General features: G+C 44.4%; 1 protein-coding gene across 1 annotated transcript in view; it reads right to left on the bottom strand.

Annotated features, from left to right (window-relative positions):
• LOC135078200 (uncharacterized) overlaps positions 1-24,969 on the bottom strand; it is a 46,526-nt gene that overhangs the window by 13,603 nt on the left and 7,954 nt on the right. The window contains exons 3-9 of the mRNA XM_063972786.1: positions 21,785-21,983; positions 19,345-19,448; positions 17,654-17,758; positions 15,185-15,260; positions 14,324-14,474; positions 12,899-13,089; positions 6,578-6,798 (exon numbers count right to left, since the gene is read on the bottom strand). Of these exons, the coding sequence (XP_063828856.1) occupies positions 6,578-6,798; positions 12,899-13,089; positions 14,324-14,474; positions 15,185-15,260; positions 17,654-17,758; positions 19,345-19,448; positions 21,785-21,983 (1,047 nt within the window). The remainder of the gene's footprint in view (positions 1-6,577; positions 6,799-12,898; positions 13,090-14,323; positions 14,475-15,184; positions 15,261-17,653; positions 17,759-19,344; positions 19,449-21,784; positions 21,984-24,969) is intronic.

Genomic DNA, 24,969 nt, shown 5'->3' on the forward strand with positions numbered 1-24,969 from the left:
AGAGGAAAGATTTGTAACTATTTTTGTATGTTTGTAATGAATAGGCTCAAAAACCACTGAGTGGATTTTGATGAAACTTTACAGTATCGCTGTTCATAATCCAGAACAACACTTAGGCTACAATTTATGACGATCTGTGACAAACGAAATTTCACCCGTGCGAAATCGCGGGCGGAAAGCTAGTATTATATAAATATAGAAAAAAGAAAACAAAGTATAAAGATAGATACAGGTTATTGCAACAATCAGTTTTACAGTGTCAAAAGCAGAAACAGTTACACTCAACTCGCTTGTTTAAATACGTCTAAAGTGGTACATTTAATAGCATTTCTGTTTCATTATAATTTAGAGTATTCAGCCATTCAGAAGTTAACACTTTACATTTCACTTTCGTTAGCGGGTATATTGTAAGAATTTTATTGATTTTATTATAAAGGAATCCGCCAAGATAGCAAAAGAACTTCTGCGAAAAAGATGTTGAGAACTTGTGAGTTCGTCGGTCCACTGGCAGTTTACGCCTACGTGGTGAACTTTTAGAGGGGTTTTTGTAAGGGACAAGGATGTGCTGCTTGAGCACTATATGCAATATAAACAGTTGGCGCACTGTTAGGACCTTAGCTTGGGTATACAATTGGAACGTGGGATGTCTATATGTGTGAAAGTAGGAGACCTTGAGAATAGCTCGTTGCGTTCTCTCAAGATCAATGAGGTTTGTTTTGGGCGAGCCTCCCCAGGCAGTGATGCAGTAAGTAATCAGTGACTGCACTAGTGCAAAGTAGACCGATTTGCGCACGAACTCATCAGCAACGTGTCTCAGAGTTCTAAAAACATAAATCATTTTTCTGAGCCTACTGTTGAGAGAGTTGATGTGTTCCTGGAATCTGAGATGTTCGTCGATATAGACTCCCAAGTACTTGATACTCTCACAACGGTTTAGATAAGGACAGGAGCAGGTACCATGTCCTGGCATAAGACAGGAATGAGCAGTCAGAGCAAGATTAGGTGATGAGTCAACTTGTTTTTTTATAGTAAAAGAAATAAATTTGGTTTTGTCGGCATTTAGGGTCAGCACATTATTTTTTAGCCATTGCGTTACTAGATTCATTCCATGCTGAGCATTTCCGTATACCTCTTCCCATGTTTTGGCTTTGAATAATAGGACTGTATCATCTGCGAAAATTATGGATTTTCCGTTAGGTAGCTTAAGCCCTCCCAGTTCGTTAATGTAGATTAGAAAAAGTGTGGGCCCTAGCACACTGCCTTGGGGAACTCCATAATTGACAGTGCGCTCATCGCTGATGACATCATCTACTTTAACTCGCTGGGTTCTCTCACTTAGATAGCTCTCGAAGAGTCTCAACTGCACATCCCGTATTCCCATGCTTTCCAATTTACTTAGCAGAATCGGGACAGAGACCGTGTCAAATGCTTTTGCCAAGTCCAAAAATATTCCCAAAACTTTATGTCCACTATCTAGGTTTCTAACAATGTAGTCAGTCAGGTCATGCACAGCGTCAGAAGTGGACTTTTCGGCACGGAAACCATATTGAGAAGGGAAAAATAAATCGTTTTTTTCTAGATAGCTAACAAGTAAAATGGCTATAGGTCTATAATTGCCAACACGATCTCTGTCCCCACTCTTATAAATAGGTTTAATGATTGCTTTTTTAAAAGCTCTAGGGAAGCAACCCATAGTAAGAGCTAAGTTACAAATGTGGGTCAAGGGCGGCACTATAACATTTAGGTGGGTTTTTAGGAACTTATTTGAAATATTATCCCAGCCAGTAGCACAATCATTACGCAGAGACATTATCAATTCGCACACTTCCTGTTCATCTGTAGATAGTAAGACGAACGAGTTTTTATGTAATTTAGCCGGTGAAATCTTTGTCTTGTTGGTTGTTACGTTATCAAACTTTTCAGCTAGGTTTTTTCCAACATCACAAAAATAATTATTTACGTAGTCTAATGAGAGTTTTGGATTATCGCACAAGGTCAAGAGTTGCGACATATCAGTCTCCTTCCCTTTCCTATTCCTATTTGTCACATCGTTAATTGCTTCCCAAAGTTGTCTATTGTTTTTAGATTTGCCAGCTTCGTTTATTTTGTTTTTTTCAAAGTCTCTTTTTGTTTTTTTTATTAGTTTGTTGCAGTAGTTGCGATATCGTAGATAGCTAATTTTTAGTATCTCATTTTCTGGTGTCTGTTTAACTTTTTTATGCAAATTATCTTTGTGGCGAATACAGCGTAGGAGGCCTGGAGTAATCCAGGGTTTAATGGATTTTTTGCGATAGGGAACCTTGACAATTTTTGTATTGGTCTTAATTGCATTAGAAATTAGAGAAATGAGAATATCTGCTGCTACGTGAGGGTCCAAAGTATGAAAGATAGGGTCAAAATTGATTTTGGCTATGTCTATGGATAACTGGTCGTAATTGATTTTCCTAGCAGTACCATTTGAGACACGTTTAGGTATCCTCTTAGCAAGATAAAGCAGAACAGTGTCGTGATCTGTCAAGGAAGAGGGTGCCACAAAAGTCCTAGCTGGTAAGTTAGTTTTAAGAAACATATGATCGAGGCAGGCGTTCATTCTTGTGGGGAGTGTGTGGGCCGGTAAAAGGCCATGGGACGCCAATAAATTCAGGTAATTATTCTTATTTGTGTCTTGGGATTGCTCCCCAATATTTATATTTATGTCACCAGAAATAATAATATTTTGGTAGCGTGAAATTTTGGACAATACTACGTCCAAAGAGTTTAGAAAGTTAGTTAAGTCCTTATATCCAGGGGGCCTGTAGATAGAGAGTAGGATGGTGTTATGGTCAACTTTAACTTGAAGGCAATTTGCATCCTGGAGAGCCGGCTCCTCAACAGTGACACCAAGATGTTTCTGTACATAAGTAACTACTCCTTCATTTTGTGTGCGATTTAAGGTAGTTTTGTAAGTTACATACCCATCAATGTCCGGGACAACTACACCACCTGGGAGCCAGCATTCAGTCAGAGTTATTATATCCCATGATACATTCGTTCTAGTAAGAAGTGTATATAATTCAGTCATGTTTTTAGATATACTTCTAATATTCTGATTTAGCAGTTTTAGATGCTGTCGGCAGTCAAAATTGGGAGGAACACAGCTATCAATATCACACATAGATGATTCAGATATGCTTAGTTTTTCGAGATTGTCCAAGGAGTTTAATATAGAATGTACTGCCATTGTAAAAAAGGTAGTTATATTACGTACAATATAAAAATAAGAGAAATCGAGAACTGAAAAGGACCGAGTTATAACAAATTTATGAATAAAATAGTTACAATAATATTACAATCAATATAAAGCGAATATATTAATTAAAAATTACCTCTTAAAATTACTGTATAACTAATTCTTATCTATAGTTGGGTTTTCTAGATCTTGCTCGTTGTTTATAAGGACGGGTTGATCACCATATAGCGAAATGCGATCGCTAGAACTCGCAGTCGATGCGCCTGAGCGTTTGAGCCTGAATGCGGTCGGTGCAGGACCTTAGAGGTAAACTTGGGAGATGCACCTGTCCAGCAGTGGTCGTCTTTTGACTGAGAAGAAAGCATTATACAGTGTGAGTCACGTTAAAGTGTACATATGAAAATAGATGAAACTAGACCTATTTTTATCGACAAAAAAGAGGTCAAAATTTTTTTGATATTTTTTTTTAATTTTTTATTGAATTTTTTTTCTTCCAATTACTTATTGTAAAGAAAACGTAATAACTTTTAAACTAAGCGGTATATCCTGACAAAATAAAAACAGTAATAATGCTAAATAACAGGCGATACTAAAAAAATACATAAAATACACAAAAAAGGCCAACAAATAATAAAAAATGATACTTTTTGAAAAAAATCTGCTTTTAAATTCGTGTTTTTTTGGTTATTTGATAAATTTCTCCAAAAAATGCCCCTATAACCGGTGGTTTTTATTACTTTGTATTATTCTCTATCGTATTACCTTCGTAAAACCAAAAATCGCATGTCTCTATCCCTATCACAACGTTTGCAATGATCGTTTGAACTAAGCCTCTTCGGGCGCGCCATTCAAAGCTTCGTTAACAACGAAACTGAAAATGGCTCTAGATTTGTAATTTCGATAAAGACAAGTTAGATTTCAAATAAAAACAAAAGATTTCGAAGTAAAATAAGCATTTTAGTTAAAATTAAAATTGTCTCTACCTGTAGCGGAGAATAATGTTGTGGCAGGCCTTTGTTCAAACGATCATAGCAAATGTTGTGATAGGGATAGAGACATGCGCTTTTTAGTTTTACAAAGATAATACGATAGAGAATAATACAAAGTAATAAAAACCACCTGTTATAGGGGCATTTTTTGGAGAAATTTATCAAATAACCAAAAAAAACACGAATTTTAAAGCAGATTTTTTTCAAAAAGTATAATTTTTTAATATTTGTTGGCATTTTTTGTGCATTTTATGTATTTTTTTAGTATTGCCTGTTATTTAGCATTATTACTGTTTTTATTTTATCAGGATATACTGCTTAGTTTAAAAGTTATTACGTTTTCTTTACAATAAGTAATTGGAAGAAAGAAAAATCTATAAAAAATTTAAAAAAAATCTCAAAAATTTTTTGACCTCTTTTTTGTCGATAAAAATAGGTCTAGTTTCATCTATTTTCATATGTACACTTTAACGTGACTCACACTGTATTATCGTCTACCTGAGCTGCGCGGCGGTGTAGGCGCGGTAGGAGTGCTGGTACTGGCCGGGCAGCAGCGCGTGCGGGTAGAGCCGGCGGGCGCTAGTATAGTACCTGAGCTGCGCGGCGGTGTAGGCGCGGTAGGAGTGCTGGTACTGGCCGGGCAGCAGCGCGTGCGGGTAGAGCCGGCGGGCGCTAGTATAGTACCTGAGCTGCGCGGCGGTGTAGGCGCGGCAGGAGTGCTGGTACTGGCCGGGCAGCAGCGCGTGCGGGTAGAGCCGGCGGGCGCTAGTATAGTACCTGAGCTGCGCGGCGGTGTAGGCGCGGTAGGAGTGCTGGTACTGGCCGGGCAGCAGCGCGTGCGGGTAGAGCCGGCGGGCGCTAGTATAGTACCTGAGCTGCGCGGCGGTGTAGGCGCGGTAGGAGTGCTGGTACTGGCCGGGCAGCAGCGCGTGCGGGTAGAGGCCGGCGGGCGCTAGTATAGTACCTGAGCTGCGCGGCGGTGTAGGCGCGGTAGGAGTGCTGGTACTGGCCGGGCAGCAGCGCGTGCGGGTAGAGCCGGCGGGCGCTAGTATAGTACCTGAGCTGCGCGGCGGTGTAGGCGCGGTAGGAGTGCTGGTACTGGCCGGGCAGCAGCGCGTGCGGGTAGAGCCGGCGGGCGCTAGTATAGTACCTGAGCTGCGCGGCGGTGTAGGCGCGGTAGGAGTGCTGGTACTGGCCGGGCAGCAGCGCGTGCGGGTAGAGCCGGCGGGCGCTAGTATAGTACCTGAGCTGCGCGGCGGTGTAGGCGCGGTAGGAGTGCTGGTACTGGCCGGGCAGCAGCGCGTGCGGGTAGAGCCGGCGGGCGCTAGTATAGTACCTGAGCTGCGCGGCGGTGTAGGCGCGGTAGGAGTGCTGGTACTGGCCGGGCAGCAGCGCGTGCGGGTAGAGCCGGCGGGCGCTAGTATAGTACCTGAGCTGCGCGGCGGTGTAGGCGCGGTAGGAGTGCTGGTACTGGCCGGGCAGCAGCGCGTGCGGGTAGAGCCGGCGGGCGCTAGTATAGTACCTGAGCTGCGCGGCGGTGTAGGCGCGGTAGGAGTGCTGGTACTGGCCGGGCAGCAGCGCGTGCGGGTAGAGCCGGCGGGCGCTAGTATAGTACCTGAGCTGCGCGGCGGTGTAGGCGCGGTAGGAGTGCTGGTACTGGCCGGGCAGCAGCGCGTGCGGGTAGAGCCGGCGGGCGCTAGTATAGTACCTGAGCTGCGCGGCGGTGTAGGCGCGGTAGGAGTGCTGGTACTGGCCGGGCAGCAGCGCGTGCGGGTAGAGCCGGCGGGCGCTAGTATAGTACCTGAGCTGCGCGGCGGTGTAGGCGCGGTAGGAGTGCTGGTACTGGCCGGGCAGCAGCGCGTGCGGGTAGAGCCGGCGGGCGCTAGTATAGTACCTGAGCTGCGCGGCGGTGTAGGCGCGGTAGGAGTGCTGGTACTGGCCGGGCAGCAGCGCGTGCGGGTAGAGCCGGCGGGCGCTAGTATAGTACCTGAGCTGCGCGGCGGTGTAGGCGCGGTAGGAGTGCTGGTACTGGCCGGGCAGCAGCGCGTGCGGGTAGAGCCGGCGGGCGCTAGTATAGTACCTGAGCTGCGCGGCGGTGTAGGCGCGGTAGGAGTGCTGGTACTGGCCGGGCAGCAGCGCGTGCGGGTAGAGCCGGCGGGCGCTAGTATAGTACCTGAGCTGCGCGGCGGTGTAGGCGCGGTAGGAGTGCTGGTACTGGCCGGGCAGCAGCGCGTGCGGGTAGAGCCGGCGGGCGCTAGTATAGTACCTGAGCTGCGCGGCGGTGTAGGCGCGGTAGGAGTGCTGGTACTGGCCGGGCAGCAGCGCGTGCGGGTAGAGCCGGCGGGCGCTAGTATAGTACCTGAGCTGCGCGGCGGTGTAGGCGCGGTAGGAGTGCTGGTACTGGCCGGGCAGCAGCGCGTGCGGGTAGAGGCCGGCGGGCGGGCGGGCGGGCGCGGGCGCGCGCGGGGGGCGGCGCGTGTGGAGCGCCATGCTCTGCAGGTCGGCGCAGGCGGGTCGCCGGATCACGTTGAGGCGCGCGTTCCATTCGGCCGCCGACGCTATCGCTGCCGCTGCTAGGTCCTGCGGGCAAAAGATGTCGACATTCAACCACAAAACAGAAAAGAAGCCTCCTCTCTTATAGATTTTTAGTTTGCAGCACCCAACAGGGTCCTTAATGATCTCCAAATATAATTATGTAACACCTAAATGTACTATTAAGGAAGCAATAAACATATTGAGTAAATTGAGGTACATAGCGCAATCTACATTTATAAAGTGCGCTCGTCTAACGCACACATAGTCACCGCTCATCTTCCTCATTAAAAACAGTTAAGATAGGAACTGCTCGGCGAGCCGACTGCCCGCAGAGCTGCTCCGACCAACCTTAGCACGATCGCCAAGCGTAGGCATAAAATATGTAGTACACACATGAGTTTGTAGTATTTTGTGATTTAACATTAGGACATTGTACACGTCATCTAGTCACCAAAAAAAAAAAACAATACTTGAGCTGTGGATACCAGAAAACTAACAACAAGTTACAGTTAAGACACTTGAAGGTAATTTTGAGCGGTTTAAGTTTCGTCAACTTAGAGTAGGCGCACACCGTTGATTTTTAGTTGACCGATAGTTGTGCCCGATTTTAAATTGTATGAAGAATCGGCCAAATCGAATCAGCATAGTGTGCGCACTCCCATACATGCCCATACTGATCAACTGCCCGACTAAACTATCGGCCGACGAAAAATCAACGGTGTGCGCCTACTCTTAAAGTTATAACTTTAAAATAATAACGTAAAAAACAGTCTTTATATTTACATAGTGTTCGCGTTTGCGCAGCTTCTAAATTAATAGAAATAAACGATAAAGCTGCAGACACAAATACACTCGGCATCAAATAAATCGCACCTCCCGCGACAAGCACTTATCAAACCTATGCATCCCCACTTGCCACCAACATTGGTACCATTTGAAAGCCTAGTTCTAAACTTCATTTCATTAAAGGAAAGGTTTTTGTCCCAATGATGTGTCTTTAGAAGGATCCAGAGTCACTTCTTCAAAAAATAGGTAGTTACGCTTGAGCCAACTTTTATGGCTATAAAACTGTTAAATTGGGATTAATTGCTATCCATTTATTAAAAAGGATACGTAAGAAAGATCATTATTTGGTTTTATAACCACGAAAGTTGGTCTACTTGGTCCCATAGGTGAGCCCCAAGTGAGGCCTTTTTTCAAGTCACATTTATGGTACCTGTTAATTGTTTATAAAAAAATAAATGTGTTTTTCTTTAAGTTTATTTATTAGGCTTTCAAATAACAATATTGTCATAGCTGGGCATTAACTCGTTAATCCGTTAATCGTTAATTAACGAAGTTAACATTTCTATTAACGGATTAACTTTTAAGTTAACTTTAAAAATTGTTAACGGACTCGTTAACTTCCGTTAAAGTATCCTAAGTCCGTTAATCGTTAATCCAGTACCTACTATTTATCAAAAAGATACAGCAGGCACGCTGAAAAACGCGTTCTGACAAGTACGTTCGGGCTTCCAGAACTTCCAGAACCCAAAGCAATAGTTTTTGTAATCAGATCACTAACGCAACGATATATTAAAATGCATTTTTTTATTTATTTACAACTGAATTTAAGACCAGAGGTGGAATTGTGTAAAGCAATCGTTATAATTTGACAGTTTATAACGTACGATTATTCTGTCAAACGCTTTGTATAACTGACTTTATCGTACGTTATGAACTGTCAAATGATTAAAATGGCTACTTATGAAACTAATTTACTATCTTATTAGATTTGCCTTTCATTTGTATGAATATGTAACTGATGGTGCCTGAATGTAGGCTATACAGGGTCCTTCTAAACTAGCTACATTCCGTTTAATGGGGGCATCTATACGGTACACTGAACAAGTTCACCAAATTTTCAGTAGGTAAGTGTTTTATAATGATTTTACAAAGTTACATTTTCTGGCAAAAATAAAAATTCATTGCGTCTTACATAATGGAACATGCTGTATTTTTTACTCACACAACAAAGCTGTAGTGTATTCATTCTGCACAGGAACACGAGACACAACACACTCAACGATCACTACCACTGCACACTTTTTTGTTGTTTACACTCACGTCATAACAACTCACAGGCCTCACAGCAGTCGTCACAGCTGATAGCCGATTAGCTGATCAACTGATTGGGCGAGCTATCACTTCAATGTTGCAGGCCTACTCTCATATCGTTGTCTATCCTTATTATCTTATGTTGATCACAGTAAAATGGATTCACGATACCATCGAAAAATCAACCAGCAAAGGCCATGATTTTTAAGGCGCGTCTTAGTAAATTTATTTGGATTTGTGCACCTGTGCGTCATAGTTAGAGAATACAATCCCGAGCATGTTTTTCAATCCCGGGATTACGGGATTTTTGATGGGTAATCCCGGGATCCCGGGACTATCCCGGGATCAGCCTTATGTGGGAATTGGGTTCTAATAAAAAAAAACTTAAGTATAATTTCTCAAAAGATGTTTTTAATATTGTTAGTTGCAATAATACTAAAATAAAATACAGGGTGTTAGGTAAATGTGTATATGAGCCGACACTAGCCCATGTTAACATGGGCATATAAATGGTATGATGAAGTCAGAAATTTGATATCATTTTATTTTTTTTAATTATCATACAAAATAAATTTTATAAAATACGATTTCTATGAAAAATAAAATAATTAAAATGAAGATATCAATTTTCTGACTTCACCATACCATTTATATGACCATGTTAACATGGGCTACTGTCGGCTCATATACCCATTTACCTAACACCCTGTATACAAATCAAAAGCACTTTTTAGAATTTCGGAATAAGAATCTTAGAAATATCAAAGCATCCAATGTTGACTTCCTAGCCTGCTTCGTAATTTATTTCCAACAAAAGCAGCAGCTGAAAACGCTCGCTTGGGTTCTACACTCGTTGGAGCTACGGATAAATAGATACTTATATGCTTATTCTAAGTGATATCCACGAACTCCTCCATTTTCAAACAGGCCCCTGTTAGCCCATCGGGGAGTTACCTTATGAGAAGGGGAATTACCTTATTGAAGTATTCCGAGTGGGAAAGTCCCTTCTAAGGTCTACGAAAAAGATATTATTAGGGCCGTACCTGTATAGTCCGTATCTGTATCGTACCTTAGGTTTGTTTTTATCGTTATATAATTTTATGCTAAGGTATAATCTAGGCAAGGTCATAGTCAAGGCGCAACGGATCGTAGAATGCAAAATAGACCTGTTTATATCAATCCCGAAAATACCGGGATTAGCCAAGTACAGTCCCGGGATTTTCGGGATCAGAAAAGGGTCGGGATCCCGGGATCCCGGGAATCGGGATCCCGGGATTGTATTCTCTAGTCATAGTTCACTTCACGAGCACTACAAAACGCACCTTCACACAAGAAAGCTAGTCAAAAACTGAATTAAATCAAAGCGCACGCGCCGACAAATGCCGACAAGCCGCACGCCCTTTGTTGACACAAAGACGCCGACGCCGCCAAAGCAAGAGCCGAAAAGTTGGCATAGGCGTACAGTCGACAAAAAATAAACTTATTTATTTATTATTTTATCTGCTTGCTTTCGATTTCAATTGATTCGAATCTAAATTGTGGTGTTGAGTATTTCATGGTAAAATATCCTATAACAGATAATAATTAAAAATTAATCAAACTTATTGTTTTGTGAAGGTAATTCAATGGCCTAGTCAATTTATGTAGAAACATTAAATTAGACTATTGAAGCAAATAAAACTCTTCAATTTGTTTGTATTGATATTCCAATTATCCTAAATCAAAGTCCATTCTTAAATTAATCGTTAATGTCATCATTTCTATTACAATAGAAAAGTAGATGAGGTAGGTAGGTACCTAATTAGTTAAATAAAATTTCCGAATCATTTCCGTTCCAACTTGGTATTTATTTATGACCTATCTTATGTACCTATGATTTAACAATAAACACAATTTTAATTTGAATAGTAAAAAAAAGTTTGTTGCATTTCTTAATTTTATTTTGGTGACTGTACATTGCGCTAGCCGGCGGCCGGCGGCACGTGTCTAATGGCGGCGACAAGTTCGTTTGCTGCGCCGGCTAGTGTTGTACGATACGACACTCGAGTCTTGGAATCTTACTTATTAAAAGTTTGAAGAAAATAAAATAGCAATGAATAAGGACTGTGTGTTTATTATTTTATTGGACGGTTTTAATTTTTTGATTAAGAAAATCGTCAGTCTTTAGATGGATACTTTTGATTCGATTATTTGCGTTTAATGCAATTTGATTGATATTACATTTGTATTGTGCGATTTATTTTATTTTCAATCAGGATATAACATACGGATGATGATATGAAATCACTCATTATTGCCTATTAGTATACACCAACTCAAGTTCATGTCATGATTCAGTCTAGCTCAAAGAACTTAAAATACTCGAAAGGACTCGGAAGGCTCAATGATTCATGTGAAGTGTTAAAAATAAACTCAAGTCTCGAAACAAAGACTTTTAAGACTCGAGGTTCTTACTTACAACACTAGCGCGGTCAACTTTTTTGCTTCGTTTCGTTGCTACGTTTGAAATAAAAGATTTTTGCAAGCGCAGAGGTATTTTAACGAATTTTGAATAAACATCATTCCATTAAGGCCACTAAATAAGTACTTACCTACATAAGATTTTTTTTATGTTACCAAAACAAATAAATTTTAATTTTCTCCTTAATTTAATCCTTAAATAACTAGTAAACTTACGTAGCTTGGGATCTATTAACTAAATATGTATGAATGTTTAATAACCTATGAGTATATTTACATCGTAATAATAATAATGTACACTGTTATTGACCATTATGTCGAACTTACACTGTGTGTATGTGTTTTTGGATCATTAAATAATAAGAAGCTAATTTGGGTGCGCGCGTAGGTAATATTATGTGATATTATTATCGCGCGCCTAGAACATTCCAAGCTAGCCGTTAGCAATGCGGCCCGCTGATTGGCCGGAGGCCTCTATCCTTTTATGGTCAGAAGCTTCTAGCGGCTCACCGGCCGAGAGCCGCCAGTCGTCTCGTCGTCGAACTCTCGTGATCTGCGAACGTACTTGTACACCCGGACGCGCCGCATTTTCAATATTCCTACCTAGACTTTTCATTTCATCTTATCACCTACGTTCACCCATCGACCTACATCGCCTACAGTTATGGTACCATTGAACTGGTCTGATGATGGAGTCAGGAGGCGGCCATAGAAACTCCTAAATGAAACGGCGGAATCGCATCGAATTTGGGTTCGTTGGATTTATCTTTTTGAGCAATTTAGTACTAGATGATGTCCAGGGTCCTGATGATGGAGTCAGGAGGTGGCCATAGGAATTCCTAAACGAAACGGAGGAAATTTATCGAGTTTGGGTTTGTTGGATTTGTCTTGTATAATAAAATTATAATTTAAAAAACTTTTAAAAACAAGCTTTTATTCTGAAATGCAGTTGTACTAAAACGAAAAAAAAAAACCGGCCAAGTACGTGTCGGACTCACGCACAAAGGGTTCCGTACCATTGATTAATATTGTTTTTTTAATTTAAGTTATTTGTATGAAAGATTACGCGGTAATAGGTAAGCGGTTTACGATTTACGAGGTAATAAAAAAAAACTACTTACTAGATCTCGTTCAAAACAATTTTCGTTGGTAGTTTTTTAATGTACATCATATGTTTTTTTTTAGATTTTTATTTTCTTAATTAAGAAGTTAAAAATCCACAATTTATATTATGCAAGGTTCAAACAATTTGGAAAGCTTGTAGCGCAAACATAAAAGAGGAATAAATTCTACAGAGGATACAAGCTTTCGAATTTATTGGTATTTTATTCGTCTTAATATCACATGTTAACGGATTAACGATTAACGTTAACTTGCGTTAAATCTTCCGAAATGTAACGTTTTAACGTTTAACGAAGTTATTTTTTTTTGTAACGGATTAACGATTAACGAAGTTAACTATTTGATTAACGGTGCCCAGCTATGAATATTGTTGGGGCACCATGATTGTGTCAAAAGAAAATCTTTAAAGTTCGATTTATTTGATGTTGAGTGTAGTATTCACATCACAGACAAGTCCTACACTAACCTGTCTGGTCTTCTCCGGGTCGGGTTTGGGCGGCTCGTGTTTCGGCTCGGGTTTCGGCTCGGGCTTCGGCTCGGGCCGCTCCTCGGCGTCGCGCTGCTTGTGTCGCTGGTGCGCTCGGAACTCCTCGTACTTGTGCGGGTAGTCCGACAGCATTATGTCGAGCACTTCGCTCGCGTCTACTGCGGTCAGGCCTGGGGTAAAATAGGTTGATGTTGAAACGTTGGATTGGACATCATAACATTAGAATAAAGATATAATGATTGAACAAACAATGTAAGATGTAACGGTGGGAATGTGTAAAATTTGTTTACGTGCGAGTTGAAAGCAGATTTTTGGCGAACATTTTGTTTTTGGCGCTCTACATTTAACCTGCGTGCAAAAAGTAGATTTCTCGTGTTATTTAGACCGAGTTATGTATGATGACTGCTGTACGCTTGTTATAAGTTTTTAACATTGTCCTACGGGACTAGGAAACTTTCTTTAATTACTGATGTCGACCGTGAGTAGCATCTATGAGTAGAATGGGTTGAAGGAGGAAAACATAAAACAAAGTAAGAAATAAGTTGTATCTAACTAAAAATGAATAATTAAGAAATTGAAAATCTAAAATACGTTTGTAATATTAATAAAATTAAATAAATACCTATCTAGTTCCTGAAAAAATCCTGAAGTGACAAGCGTCAAAAATCAATACCGGTTTTTTTTCTCACCGGCCAGAAACTCGCGTCATCAGAACCAAGGAGACCACATTCGATACAGCATCGCAAAACTTTTTGAAAGATGATCGGAAACTCGTGTACATGCAAACTGCCGTAAGTTATAATCATGAGTGTGGCTTCTATTACAGAACATTCCTGCCCCATCGGCATCGTTTTGAGTGCTATGTATGTGTACTTCAGCTTGCTAATCCGTGTAACAATTAGAAAAATCAAACTTGTTTCTTCTCTTCTTGCCTCATATCCAGAGACATGAGCTTTTTTGCCGTTGGGAAATGCTTCTCGGGCTTCGTCGGGTTATGTGCGATTCTTTTCGCCAGAAAGGCGAGGCTTACCCACTAAAACCCGACAATATTCTAGGGGTCATTGAGCCGCGAGTATTGTCCTAAAATTGTTTTTCGTCCGTAGGTCCTGAGCTAAGGATATATGCCTAATTTAACCGTATTGAAGTCCAAAGGGTAACTGGCAGGTAATGTTTTGTATAATCTGGTCCGTGAGCACGTAGAATTTTGTCCAATGACCCCAAGCTACCCATCCTTATCGCTCGCGCGTAATTATGTTGCTGTCGCGCTCGCACACTCACTGCGGGCGCCCGTCGCACAGTCGCGACAGCAATATAATTACGCGCGAGCGATAAGGATGGGTAGCTTGGGGTCATCGGACAAAATTCTACGTGCTCACAGACCGGGCTTTAGCATTAATCACTGACCGCGTTCGGCGAGCGCGTCACGCACAAGCCCCAGCGCGATGACGTGGTCGCGCTCGGGCCCGGTTATGGCGCGGCGCTGTAGCTCGGGGTAGCGCTTGCGGAAGCCTTTCACGCCCAGGAACATCGCCACTTGCTCCTGGATCATCATCACCTGGAACAATATGGGTATTTAAAGAAACTGTTCGAAGCATCCGTTGCGTTTAGGTTTTTTACACATCGGAGGGACTGTGGTACAGAAGGCTTTGTTCGGAACCCCACAGTTATTTATTTATTAGGTACACCAAAGTCACATACATACAGTTCATACATTTTAACATGTTAACATTGTAACATGTACAGTTCCCTCCTAATGAGGGTTTTCGCGATTGAAAAATCCGCCAGATGGCAATACGTAAACGCGAGGTCCAAATGCTGCATGATTGGTTATTTTTGACATGACATTGACAGATATGTCAAAATCCACCAATCACGCAGCATTTGGACCTCGCGTCTACGTATTGCCATCTGGCGGATTTTTCAATCGCGAAAACCCTCATTATGGCGAGTGACGGAGCACCGGGGTCTTTATAGTGGATATGCCTCGCCGACTTGGTGAGCACATAACTTACCCTATTACCGCAGGGTAGTTATGCAATCCAATGCATTTTCCCCCGTAAAATAAAGGACACATTATGCCACAACGGCAGCATTCGATGCCACCGCGATGCCGAGACTCGCCACCGTGATGCCTCAGACAAGTCCAAGGGAGACTAGAGCAGCTGTGCTGCGACGGTGGCGATACCACTACCGCTGCGGCGTAATGTATGTATATTGTATAACCATACACTAAGTATGGAATTGCAAAAAAAAAAAATTACTTACCTTTGAATTTTCATCTGGTTTATCGGCAGGAGGCCAAATGTACTCCTTGACGTCTGCCGCAGTCCATTCATTGTTACTGCAACAAAAAAAATACTTTTAGATTATACCTACAGACTTTACTGATAAAAGCGCAATTCAGCTTCAGACGGGCTGGGGAGGTCTGAAGTTCACATTCAGTCGCCATTTACGATATCCACGGGAAGAGTAGCGTCCTATTGTACATACTCTGCTAGAACCACATTGGTTCACAAAAATAGAAATAATATTTTATATTTTATCAGACAATGAGGATCATTTCGATTTTTAGCTGTGAATGCAGATTTATAGGTCTAAGACATCCTTAATATACAGTCCAAAAATTTTTGTTCTACGACAAAAATTGACGAAGTTATGGCCAAATTACTAAAAAAGTTCACTGACCGCCCGGCGCGGGGACGATGACGTCACTATATCCGATCCGAACGCTGCCGGCGTACTGCGTGGATAGAAAATAATTTTTTCTAGCCAAACTATCAGCTTTAGAGAAAAACTTGTAATGACATTTATTCATCAGAATAAAGTAAGCTATCAATAGGTAATTTTTAAAAATAGAAATTGTGAAAAATATCGCAAAAAATCCATACGTTCATACGATTCAATGGAACGCGGAGACGCGATTGGGGTCTCCGCGGTGGTATATTTGGCGATTTATTCAAATAAAGTGTTCATAAGTGTTGTTAGTCATATCTTTTTCCAAGTAAAATATAAAAATGTATAAGTATTAATTTATTTACTTCTAACAATAAGGTATAGCTGAGGCAGATACACTGCCTAGGCTACAAGCAAGACATTGCTATGAAGATCATTTCTATGTACACGCAATACCTACCTGTTATTTAATTTTTCTGAGTTTAACCTACGTACCTACCTATCTATGACTCCCCCGCCCCCCTCCTCTCCCCAGGTCATAAACTGGGCATGACTTCCCCCTCGGCCAGAAGTTGGGTATGATTTACCCCCCCCTCCCAGGCCAGAAACTGGGTATGACTTGACCCCCCCCCCCCTCCCCCAAGCCAGAAGCTGGGTAAGGCTAGCCCCTCCCCCCAGCCCATAAGCATAAGCTGGGTATGACTTACCCCCCCCCCCCCCTAGGCCAGAACCAGAAACTGGTTATGACTTGATCCCCCCTCCCCTCAGGCCAAAAGCTGGGTAAGGCTAGCGCTAGCCCCTCCCCCCAGCCCATAAGCATAAGCTGGGTATGACTTACCCCCCCCCCCCCTAGGCCAGAACCAGAAACTGGTTATGACTTGATCCCCCCCTCCCCTCAGGCCAAAAGCTGGGTAAGGCTAGCGCTAGCCCCTCCCCCCAGTCCATAAGCATAAGCTAGGTATGACTCCCCCTCGGCCAGAAGCTGGGTATGACTTAACCCCCCCCCCCCCCCCCCCCCCCGGCCAGAAACTGGGTATGGCTTGCCTCTCCCCCCTCCCACCAAGGCCAGAAGCTGGGTAAGGCTTGCCCCTTCCCCAGGCTAAAAGCTGGGTATTACTTATCCCACCCCCTAGTAGGCCAGAAACTCGTTATTAGCACTCATATTATGTATTACAAACAATCATAAAGTTACACTCACCCCAACCGCGTCTCCGCATTCCATCGAATCCTATGAAAATGTGGTCTTTGGATACTTATTTTTCAAAATTTTTACTTTTAAAAATTACTGGTCGATGGGTTACTTTATTTTGATGAATAAATGTTATTAAAAGTTTTTTTCTAAAACTGATAGTTTAGCTGGAAAAAAATATTTTCCATCCCAATAGTACGCCGGCTGCGCTCGATTCGGATATAGTGACGTCACGCGGCCCTGCGTACGTTGACTTTTAGCGGCAAAAACGGCCTATGTTTATTACTTAATATCTTCGTAAGTAATGGTCCGATTTGGATAATTCAAAAAGATATATCTTTCTTATGTCTTAAAGATTAACGTAGATACTAGTTTTATTGCATTTTCTACAACAGTACTGATCCTCATTCTGTAGTAAAGCCTGGTCCGTGAGCACGTAGAATCCCGTCCAATGACCCCAAGCTACCCATCAATATCGCTCGCGCGTAATTATATTGCTGTCGCGCTCGCACACTCACTGCGGGCGCCCTTCACACAGTCGCGACAGCAACATAATTACGCGCGAGCGATAGGGACCAGGCTTTACCAATTTTTTTTTTCATATTCATTTATTTATTGCATCACATAATATGCACGCATGTACAGTAAGGTCTTATAAAATATGTAAGGTAAACATATGGGCCCTGCAAGGGCATTGCAATTTTACTCGTATTTACAATAGCAATCAAATAAATTATAGATGTCTTTGATAGGAAGTACATAAAGCATTTTGGAATATAATGTCTATTATTGTATAAAAAATGTATTTGAAAAATTACGCGTACTGGAATCTGAACCTTAGAAGTGAACAGGAGTCAAGTAGGTTCACTTACCTGTCAAACAGATCTGCGAATTTAGATTTCTTCGTTTTCATGTTGCTCTCATTCGTGGAGCTTTGAACCGAGCTCTGCGAGTCTTCGTCAAGTAAATGTGTGGGCCTGTATGTAAATAAAATTAAGTATTTACTACAAGTACATAACAGCAATCTTTTCAAAAGGTATGACTCTTTTCACACGGTAAATAGATGCGTAATTGGCAACTGAAATTGGAAAGACATTCCAATTTCAGTTGTACCATTCATGGAATTCGTAGAGATTTATTTATGTTACGGCTAAAGATAGTTGTGAACATAAACTTAAGATTAGCCGGCTAAACTTAAGTTTATCTTCTTGAAGCAGCTAAAGTTCGATAACATGTTAGTTTGCATCGTGATATCCCATCTTTAGCCGGCTAATGTGCACATTAGCCAAAACGAAACGGCTAAAACTGTATTCGATGGGCGCGCCAGGCCGGCGGAGGGCTTGAGGGGGCGGTGGGGAGACAACGCGTGCGCAGTTTTATTTTGTTTTATTTTGTAATTTTAAATACCTACAGAAGATTATGTAATGACCAAATGGTTTACCTTATTATTTTATTTTAATGATTAGGTAGATATTGTTTTAAGTAATTAATATTTAATTATTGTAATAATTGTAATTTTGAATACCTACATAGCATAGGTACATAAAAGTATGTGTAATGAAAGTGATTATTTTTAATAAAGTTTTCGTGTCAAAATAGTAAACATTATTACATTGTTTCCTTTTCCATTGCCTTCTACATTTTTAGCCAAGGGCCTGCGGTTACACTTAAGTTTAGCTGGTTAAAGATAGAAGAAACTAACATTAACACCTCGTCGAAGATAAACTTAAGTTTAGCCGGCTAATCTTAAGTTTATGTTCACACCTATCTTTAGCCGTAACATTTACATAAAGAATGACGCCATCGGCATTTTTACGGTCACTAATCAACATTCAATAAGAAATTCCGTGGAGGGTAGTTGAAAGAAAAGCATGTTTGATTTGTTGTAATGGATTTGATTTACTATTAAATAGACTTTAATCGTATGAACAACTCGCTTTGGACCCGTTGAGGTCTTGAAACCTACTTACAGGAAATACTTGTTAACATGGAATCCATCAAAACAATACAACTAAAACACTTATGTTCTAAATAAAATCGAACTACTTGTTCGACTTTTTTTAAAGAATTTAAGAATGTTCCAAGATAGTCATATAAGTAGCAAGCAAGGATTAACAAGAGACTAACGCCCATATTCACAAACGATGCTTGCTTAAGTGAAGCAGAAAATCGAACGCACAGCGTTGAATAGAGCTCTGTGATTAGTTCGCGTGTCACCCTGTGCGTCCACGCGCACTTTGAGACTTCATAGTAATGTTTGTGAATACGGGCAGAGTAAATACAAATGAGTAGGTCATCTTCATAGAAACGCACCGAGCGCGGTTTGTATGTGAGCGCGCCAATACGTATGCGGCGCGCACGCACACACTGACATGCGGATTAACGGTGAGTTGCGCTGAATTTTGTCAGTGTGTGCGTGCGCGCCGCATACGTATTGCCGCGCGCTCACATACAAACCGCGCTCGGTGCGTTTCTATGAAGATGACCTACTCATTTGTATTTACTCTGATACGGGCGAGAGAAAGCAACAGAGAGAGAGAGAGAGATAAGCCACGTGACTCACTTGGCGGGCGTGGCGTTGTCGTCCATCATGCAGGTCTCCTCCTCGAACAGCTGCACCGTGGTCGTGGCCGGCCCGCACACGCGCCCGTAGATGCCCATCGTCTCCTGCGGGGGAACAAATATCCACGATTAAGTAACTGCCCACTATGAGTTTAATTAACTGGCTACTTTAACCAGATGGCTGTGACATAGAGAAAAGCATTGTAATTGACACCAGTCACAGTTTGTTGTATCTGTTATATTCAAAGACCGTTGATGCGTATTGAGCAAAAAAATTACGTAAATGCGTTGCGACATTGTGGCTGCTGCAAGAGTTTCATATCGCGAAGTTCGACCTGGAAACGGCCACGACGCCTTTGGGACAATGAAGACAAGCTATGACGCGTTCTGAGCACTTGTTGGTGTAACTATGGGGATGTCGCGGCGTCCAGCCTGCATGGTCAAAGACATAGACTAGGACTGGCTGACGACAAACGAGACGACGTTTTTCTTTTACTTGACTTTTGACAGACGACGAACAATATATCATGACGGCCTGATTGTAAGCAGGTTGGTAGCAGCTCGCATCCAGCGTCTTCCTGCTACCTTTATGGGGTCGTCGGTTATAGTTGTGATAAGAGTAAACTTGTTACCTAGTGCTGCCGCTGTTCCACTGCGCTCCGCCATCTGACTGTAGCGTCTGATACAGTCAATAGGTAGGATGGCGGCTACATAAGATTATGTAGTATTAAATAACAAGATTTATTTTGCAACGCCCTACCTTCATGTACATAGCGCCCCTGCCGCCGCCGCGCCCGCGGCCGCGCCCCCGGGGCGACTTGCCCGGCGTGCGGCCGCCGCGTCCCCGCCCGCGGGCCCCGCGCCCGCCGCCGCTGCCGCCGCGGGAGCGGGACTCGCTGTCTTCTAGCTTGATGATAGTTGTAATAGGAGCAGCCGATAATTACTGTGCCATATGTAGCTGTCATAAGTCATTTTGTTACCTTTGCACATAGCGCCGCCGCCGCACCCGTGTTCCGCCGTTCCAATTAGTTACTAGCATGTTATGTACTCGTAACAAGAGAGATTTTGCAACGCTATACCTACCTTCACCGACGGATTAGTAAGCTAAAGTGGCAATGGTCAGGGCGCAAAGTACGCAAAACTGACGGCCGACGGGGCAGCAAGTTTCTGGAGCGGAGGCCACGTACTGGAAAGCGCAGCGTGGGAGTCCATCCGCAAGGTGGACTGGCGATCTCATAAAGGTAGCAGGCATACGCTAGATGCAGGCCGCTGCCGACCGGACATTATAGAAGTCATCGGGGGAGGCCTATGTTCAGCAGTGGACGTCCTATGGCTGAAATGATGATGATTGATGACCTACCTTCATAGCGCCCCTGACGTCCGGGGAGTCCAGTAGCACCTTTTGTAATAGTCGTGATAGGAGCAATCTTGTTACCTAGTGCCGTCGCCGCATCCACGCTCTGCTGTCCCAACTAGACACTAGCATCTTATACAGTAGTCATTGGAGCTATTTTACAACACCGTACGTACCTGTATGTACATAACGCCCCGCGCGCTCATCTGTCCCAACTAGACACTGTAGCATCTTATGTAGTCGTAATAAGACTCATTTTCCTACCTTCATATACATAGCGCCCCTGCCGCCGCCGCGCCCGCGGCCGCGCCCCCGGGGCGACTTGCCCGGCGTGCGGCCGCCGCGTCCCCGCCCGCGGGCCCCGCGCCCGCCGCCGCTGCCGCCGCGGGAGCGGGACTCGCTGTCTTCTAGCTTGATCGGGGAATCCAGCACCTTATGTAATAGTTATGATAGGAGCAATCTTGTAACCTACTACCGTCGCCTCATCCGCGCTCCGCCGTCCCACTAACTAGACACTGTAAAGCCCGGTCTGTGAGCACGTAGAATTTTGTCCAATGACCCCAAGCTACCCATCCTTATCGCTCGCGCGTAATTATATTGCTGTCGCGACAGTGCGACGGGCGCCCGCAGTGAGTGTGCTCGCAGACCAGACTATAGCATCTTATACGTAGCGAGTGGTAAGAGCGATTTTGCAACGCTACATACGTTTATGTACATAGCCCCACGCGCGCGCTCGTCCGTCATAACTAGACAATGTAGCATCTAATGTAGTAGGAACAAGAGCTATTTCGCAACGCCTTACATTAATGCACATAGCTTCTCTACCACCGCTACGGCCGCGCCCTTTCATCGAGCATCCTATGGAGTAGGAACAAGAGCTATTTTGCAACGCCCTACCTTCATATACTGAACCCTATCTATAGCGCCCTGGCCGTCGCAACCGACTAATCACTGTGTCATAATACGTAGTTGTCATAAGACATTTTTGTACAGAGCGCCGCCTCCGCCGCACCCGCGCTCCGCCATCCCACCTAATGATTGTAGCATCTTATGTAGTAGGAACAAGAGCTATTTTACAACGCCCTACCTTCATGTACATAGCGCCCCTGCCGCCGCCGCGCCCGCGGCCGCGCCCCCGGGGCGACTTGCCCGGCGTGCGGCCGCCGCGTCCCCGCCCGCGGGCCCCGCGCCCGCCGCCGCTGCCGCCGCGGGAGCGGGACTCGCTGTCCTCTATCTTGATGGGGGAGTCTAGCACCACCTTATGTAATAGAGGTGATAAGAGCAATCTTGTTACCTAGTGCCGTCGTCGCATCCGCGCTCCGTCGTGCCAACTAGACACTGTAACATCTTGTACGTAGCGAGTGGTAAGAGCGATTTTGCAAAATTACATACCTTTATGTACATAGCGCCACGCGTGCGCTCAGCCGTCCCAACTATACTCGGCCCAAAGACTCGTGGCAGGCGGTGTCATAATAAAACAGTGCTCTTGCACTGTTTTAGATAAGGACGTAGAATTTTGTCCAATGACCCCAAGCTACCCATCCCTATCGCTCGCGCGTAATTATGTTGCTGTCGCGACTGTGCGACGGGCACCCGCAGTGAGTATGCGAGCGCGATAGCAACATAATTACGCGCGAGCGATAAAGATGGGTAGCTAGGGGTCATTGGACAAAATTCTACGTGCTCACGGACCAGACTATACCTGTATGTAGATAGCGCCGCGCCTGCGACCGAGCCACCCCAACTGGTCACTGTAGCATCTTATGTAGTAGGAACAAAAGCTATTTCGCAACGCCTTACATTAATGCACATAGCTCCTCTACCGCTGCCGCGGCCGCGCCCTGTCATCAAGCATCCTATGTAGTACGAACTAGAACTATTTTGGATCACCGTGCGTACCTTTATGTACATAGCTCCGCGCCCGCGACCAAACCATCCCACCTAATGACTGTAGCATCTTATGTAGTCGTAATAAGAGTCATTTCCCTACCTTCATATACATAGCGCCCCTGCCGCCGCCGCGCCCGCGGCCGCGCCCCCGGGGCGACTTGCCCGGCGTGCGGCCGCCGCGTAGTAGTGATAGGAGCAATCTTGTTACCTACTACCGTCGCCGTATCCGCGCTCCGCCGTCCCACTAGACACTGTAAAGCCCGGTCTGTGAGCACGTAGAATTTTGTCCAATGACCCCAAGCTACCCATCTTTATCGCTCGCGCGTAATTATATTCCTGTCGCGACTGTGCGCCTGGCACCCGCAGTGAGTGTGCGAGCGCGATAGCAACATAATTACGCGCGAGCGATAAGGATGGTTAGCTAGGGGTCATTGGACAAAATTCTACGTGCTCACGGACCGGGCTTTAGACACTGTAGCATCTTATACGTAGCGAGTGGTAAGGCGATTTCTGTACACACCGCCATGCGCGCGCTCCGCCGTCCCAACTAGACACTATAGCTTCTTATGTTCTAGTAATTAGAGCTATTTTGCAACGCCTTACATTAATACACATAGCTCCTCTACCGCCGCCGCGTCCCTTCATTGAGCATCCTATGTAGTAGGAACAAGAGCTATTTTGGAACACCGTGCGTACTTTTATGTACATAACGCCACGCGCGCGCTCATCCGTCCCAACTAGACACTGTAGCATCTTATGTAGTCACAATAAGACTCATTTTCCTACCTTCATATACATAGCGCCCCTGCCGCCGCCGCGCCCGCGGCCGCGCCCCCGGGGCGACTTGCCCGGCGTGCGGCCGCCGCGTCCCCGCCCGCGGGCCCCGCGCCCGCCGCCGCTGCCGCCGCGGGAGCGGGACTCGCTGTCTTCTAGCTTGATGGGGGAATCCAGCACTGTCTTATGTAATAGTTGTGATAGGAGCAATCTTGTTACCTAGTGCTGCCGCCGCACCCGCCCTCCACCGTCCCAACTAAAGCCTGGTCCGTGAGCACGTAGAATCCCGTCCAATGATCCCACCCAAGCTACCCATCCTTATCGCTCGCGCGTAATTATGTTGCTGTCGCGACTGTGCGACTGGCACCCGCAGTGAGTGTGCGAGCGCGACAGCAATATAATTACGCGCGAGGGATAAAGATGGGTAGCTAGGGGTCATTGGACGTGCTCACGAACCAGACTATACCTGTATGTAGATAGCGCCGCGCCTGCGACCGAGCCACCCCAACTGGTCACGGTAGCATCTTATGTAGTAGTAACAAGAGCTATTTTTCAACGCCTTATATTAATGCACAAAGCTTCTCTACCGCCGCCGCAGCCGCGTCCTGTCATCGAGCATCCTATGTAGTAGGAACAAGAGCTGTTTTTCAACGCCTTATATTAATGCACATAGCTCCTCTACCGCTGCCGCAGCCGCGCCTTTTCATCGAGCATCCTATGTAGTACGGACTAGAACTATTTTGGAACACCGTGCGTACATTTATGTACATAGCTCCGCGCCCGCGATCGTACCATCCCATCTAGTCACTATAGCATCTTATGTAGTCACAATAAGAGTGATTTTCTTACCTTCATGTAGATAGCGCCCTTCCCGTGGCACCGGCCGCGCCCTTTCATCGAGCATCCTATGTAGTAGTAACAAGAGCTATTTTCCAACGCCCTACCTTCATGTACATAGCGCCCCTGCCGCCGCCGCGCCCGCGGCCGCGCCCCCGGGGCGACTTGCCCGGCGTGCGGCCGCCGCGTCCCCGCCCGCGGGCCCCGCGCCCGCCGCCGCTGCCGCCGCGGGAGCGGGACTCGCTGTCTTCTAGCTTGATCGGGGAATCCAGTACCACCTGAGGCAAGATTTGTTGTTTGACCATCAAGCTTTTACATATTTATTCCATGGAAACGAACAGCACATATGCAACAAATAATAAAACTCATTTATTTATGCAAGTAGACTTTAAAAAAGCACTTTTACACCATCCCAGTACCTCTACCCTCCTGTCCCAGTACCCTCCCACTGCTTCAAGACAATAAATGGGCCAGTGCTCAGAAGAACCAGCGCAAGAAACTCAGTCACATAGATTAATACTCAGTTACCAATAGATGGGGCAATTTATAATAATAATATAAGCCTTTATTCAGACATACAGAGTTTAAAATTGATTGAGTTTAATATTATTCTAATTGACTCTTGTCTGTGTGCCTTTTTTGGCAAAGGCCTCCTCCAACCAAAAAAAAAAAAAAGGGGCAATTTAGATCAAGTATATTTTGACAGTTTACAGTAGTATTGTGTTACAGATTGGTGAAAGTGCTGACAACATTTATGTTACCTTCCTTGCC

The sequence above is a fragment of the Ostrinia nubilalis genome, chromosome 14 (genome assembly GCF_963855985.1).
Source record: "Ostrinia nubilalis chromosome 14, ilOstNubi1.1, whole genome shotgun sequence".
Classification (NCBI taxonomy): domain Eukaryota; kingdom Metazoa; phylum Arthropoda; class Insecta; order Lepidoptera; family Crambidae; genus Ostrinia; species Ostrinia nubilalis.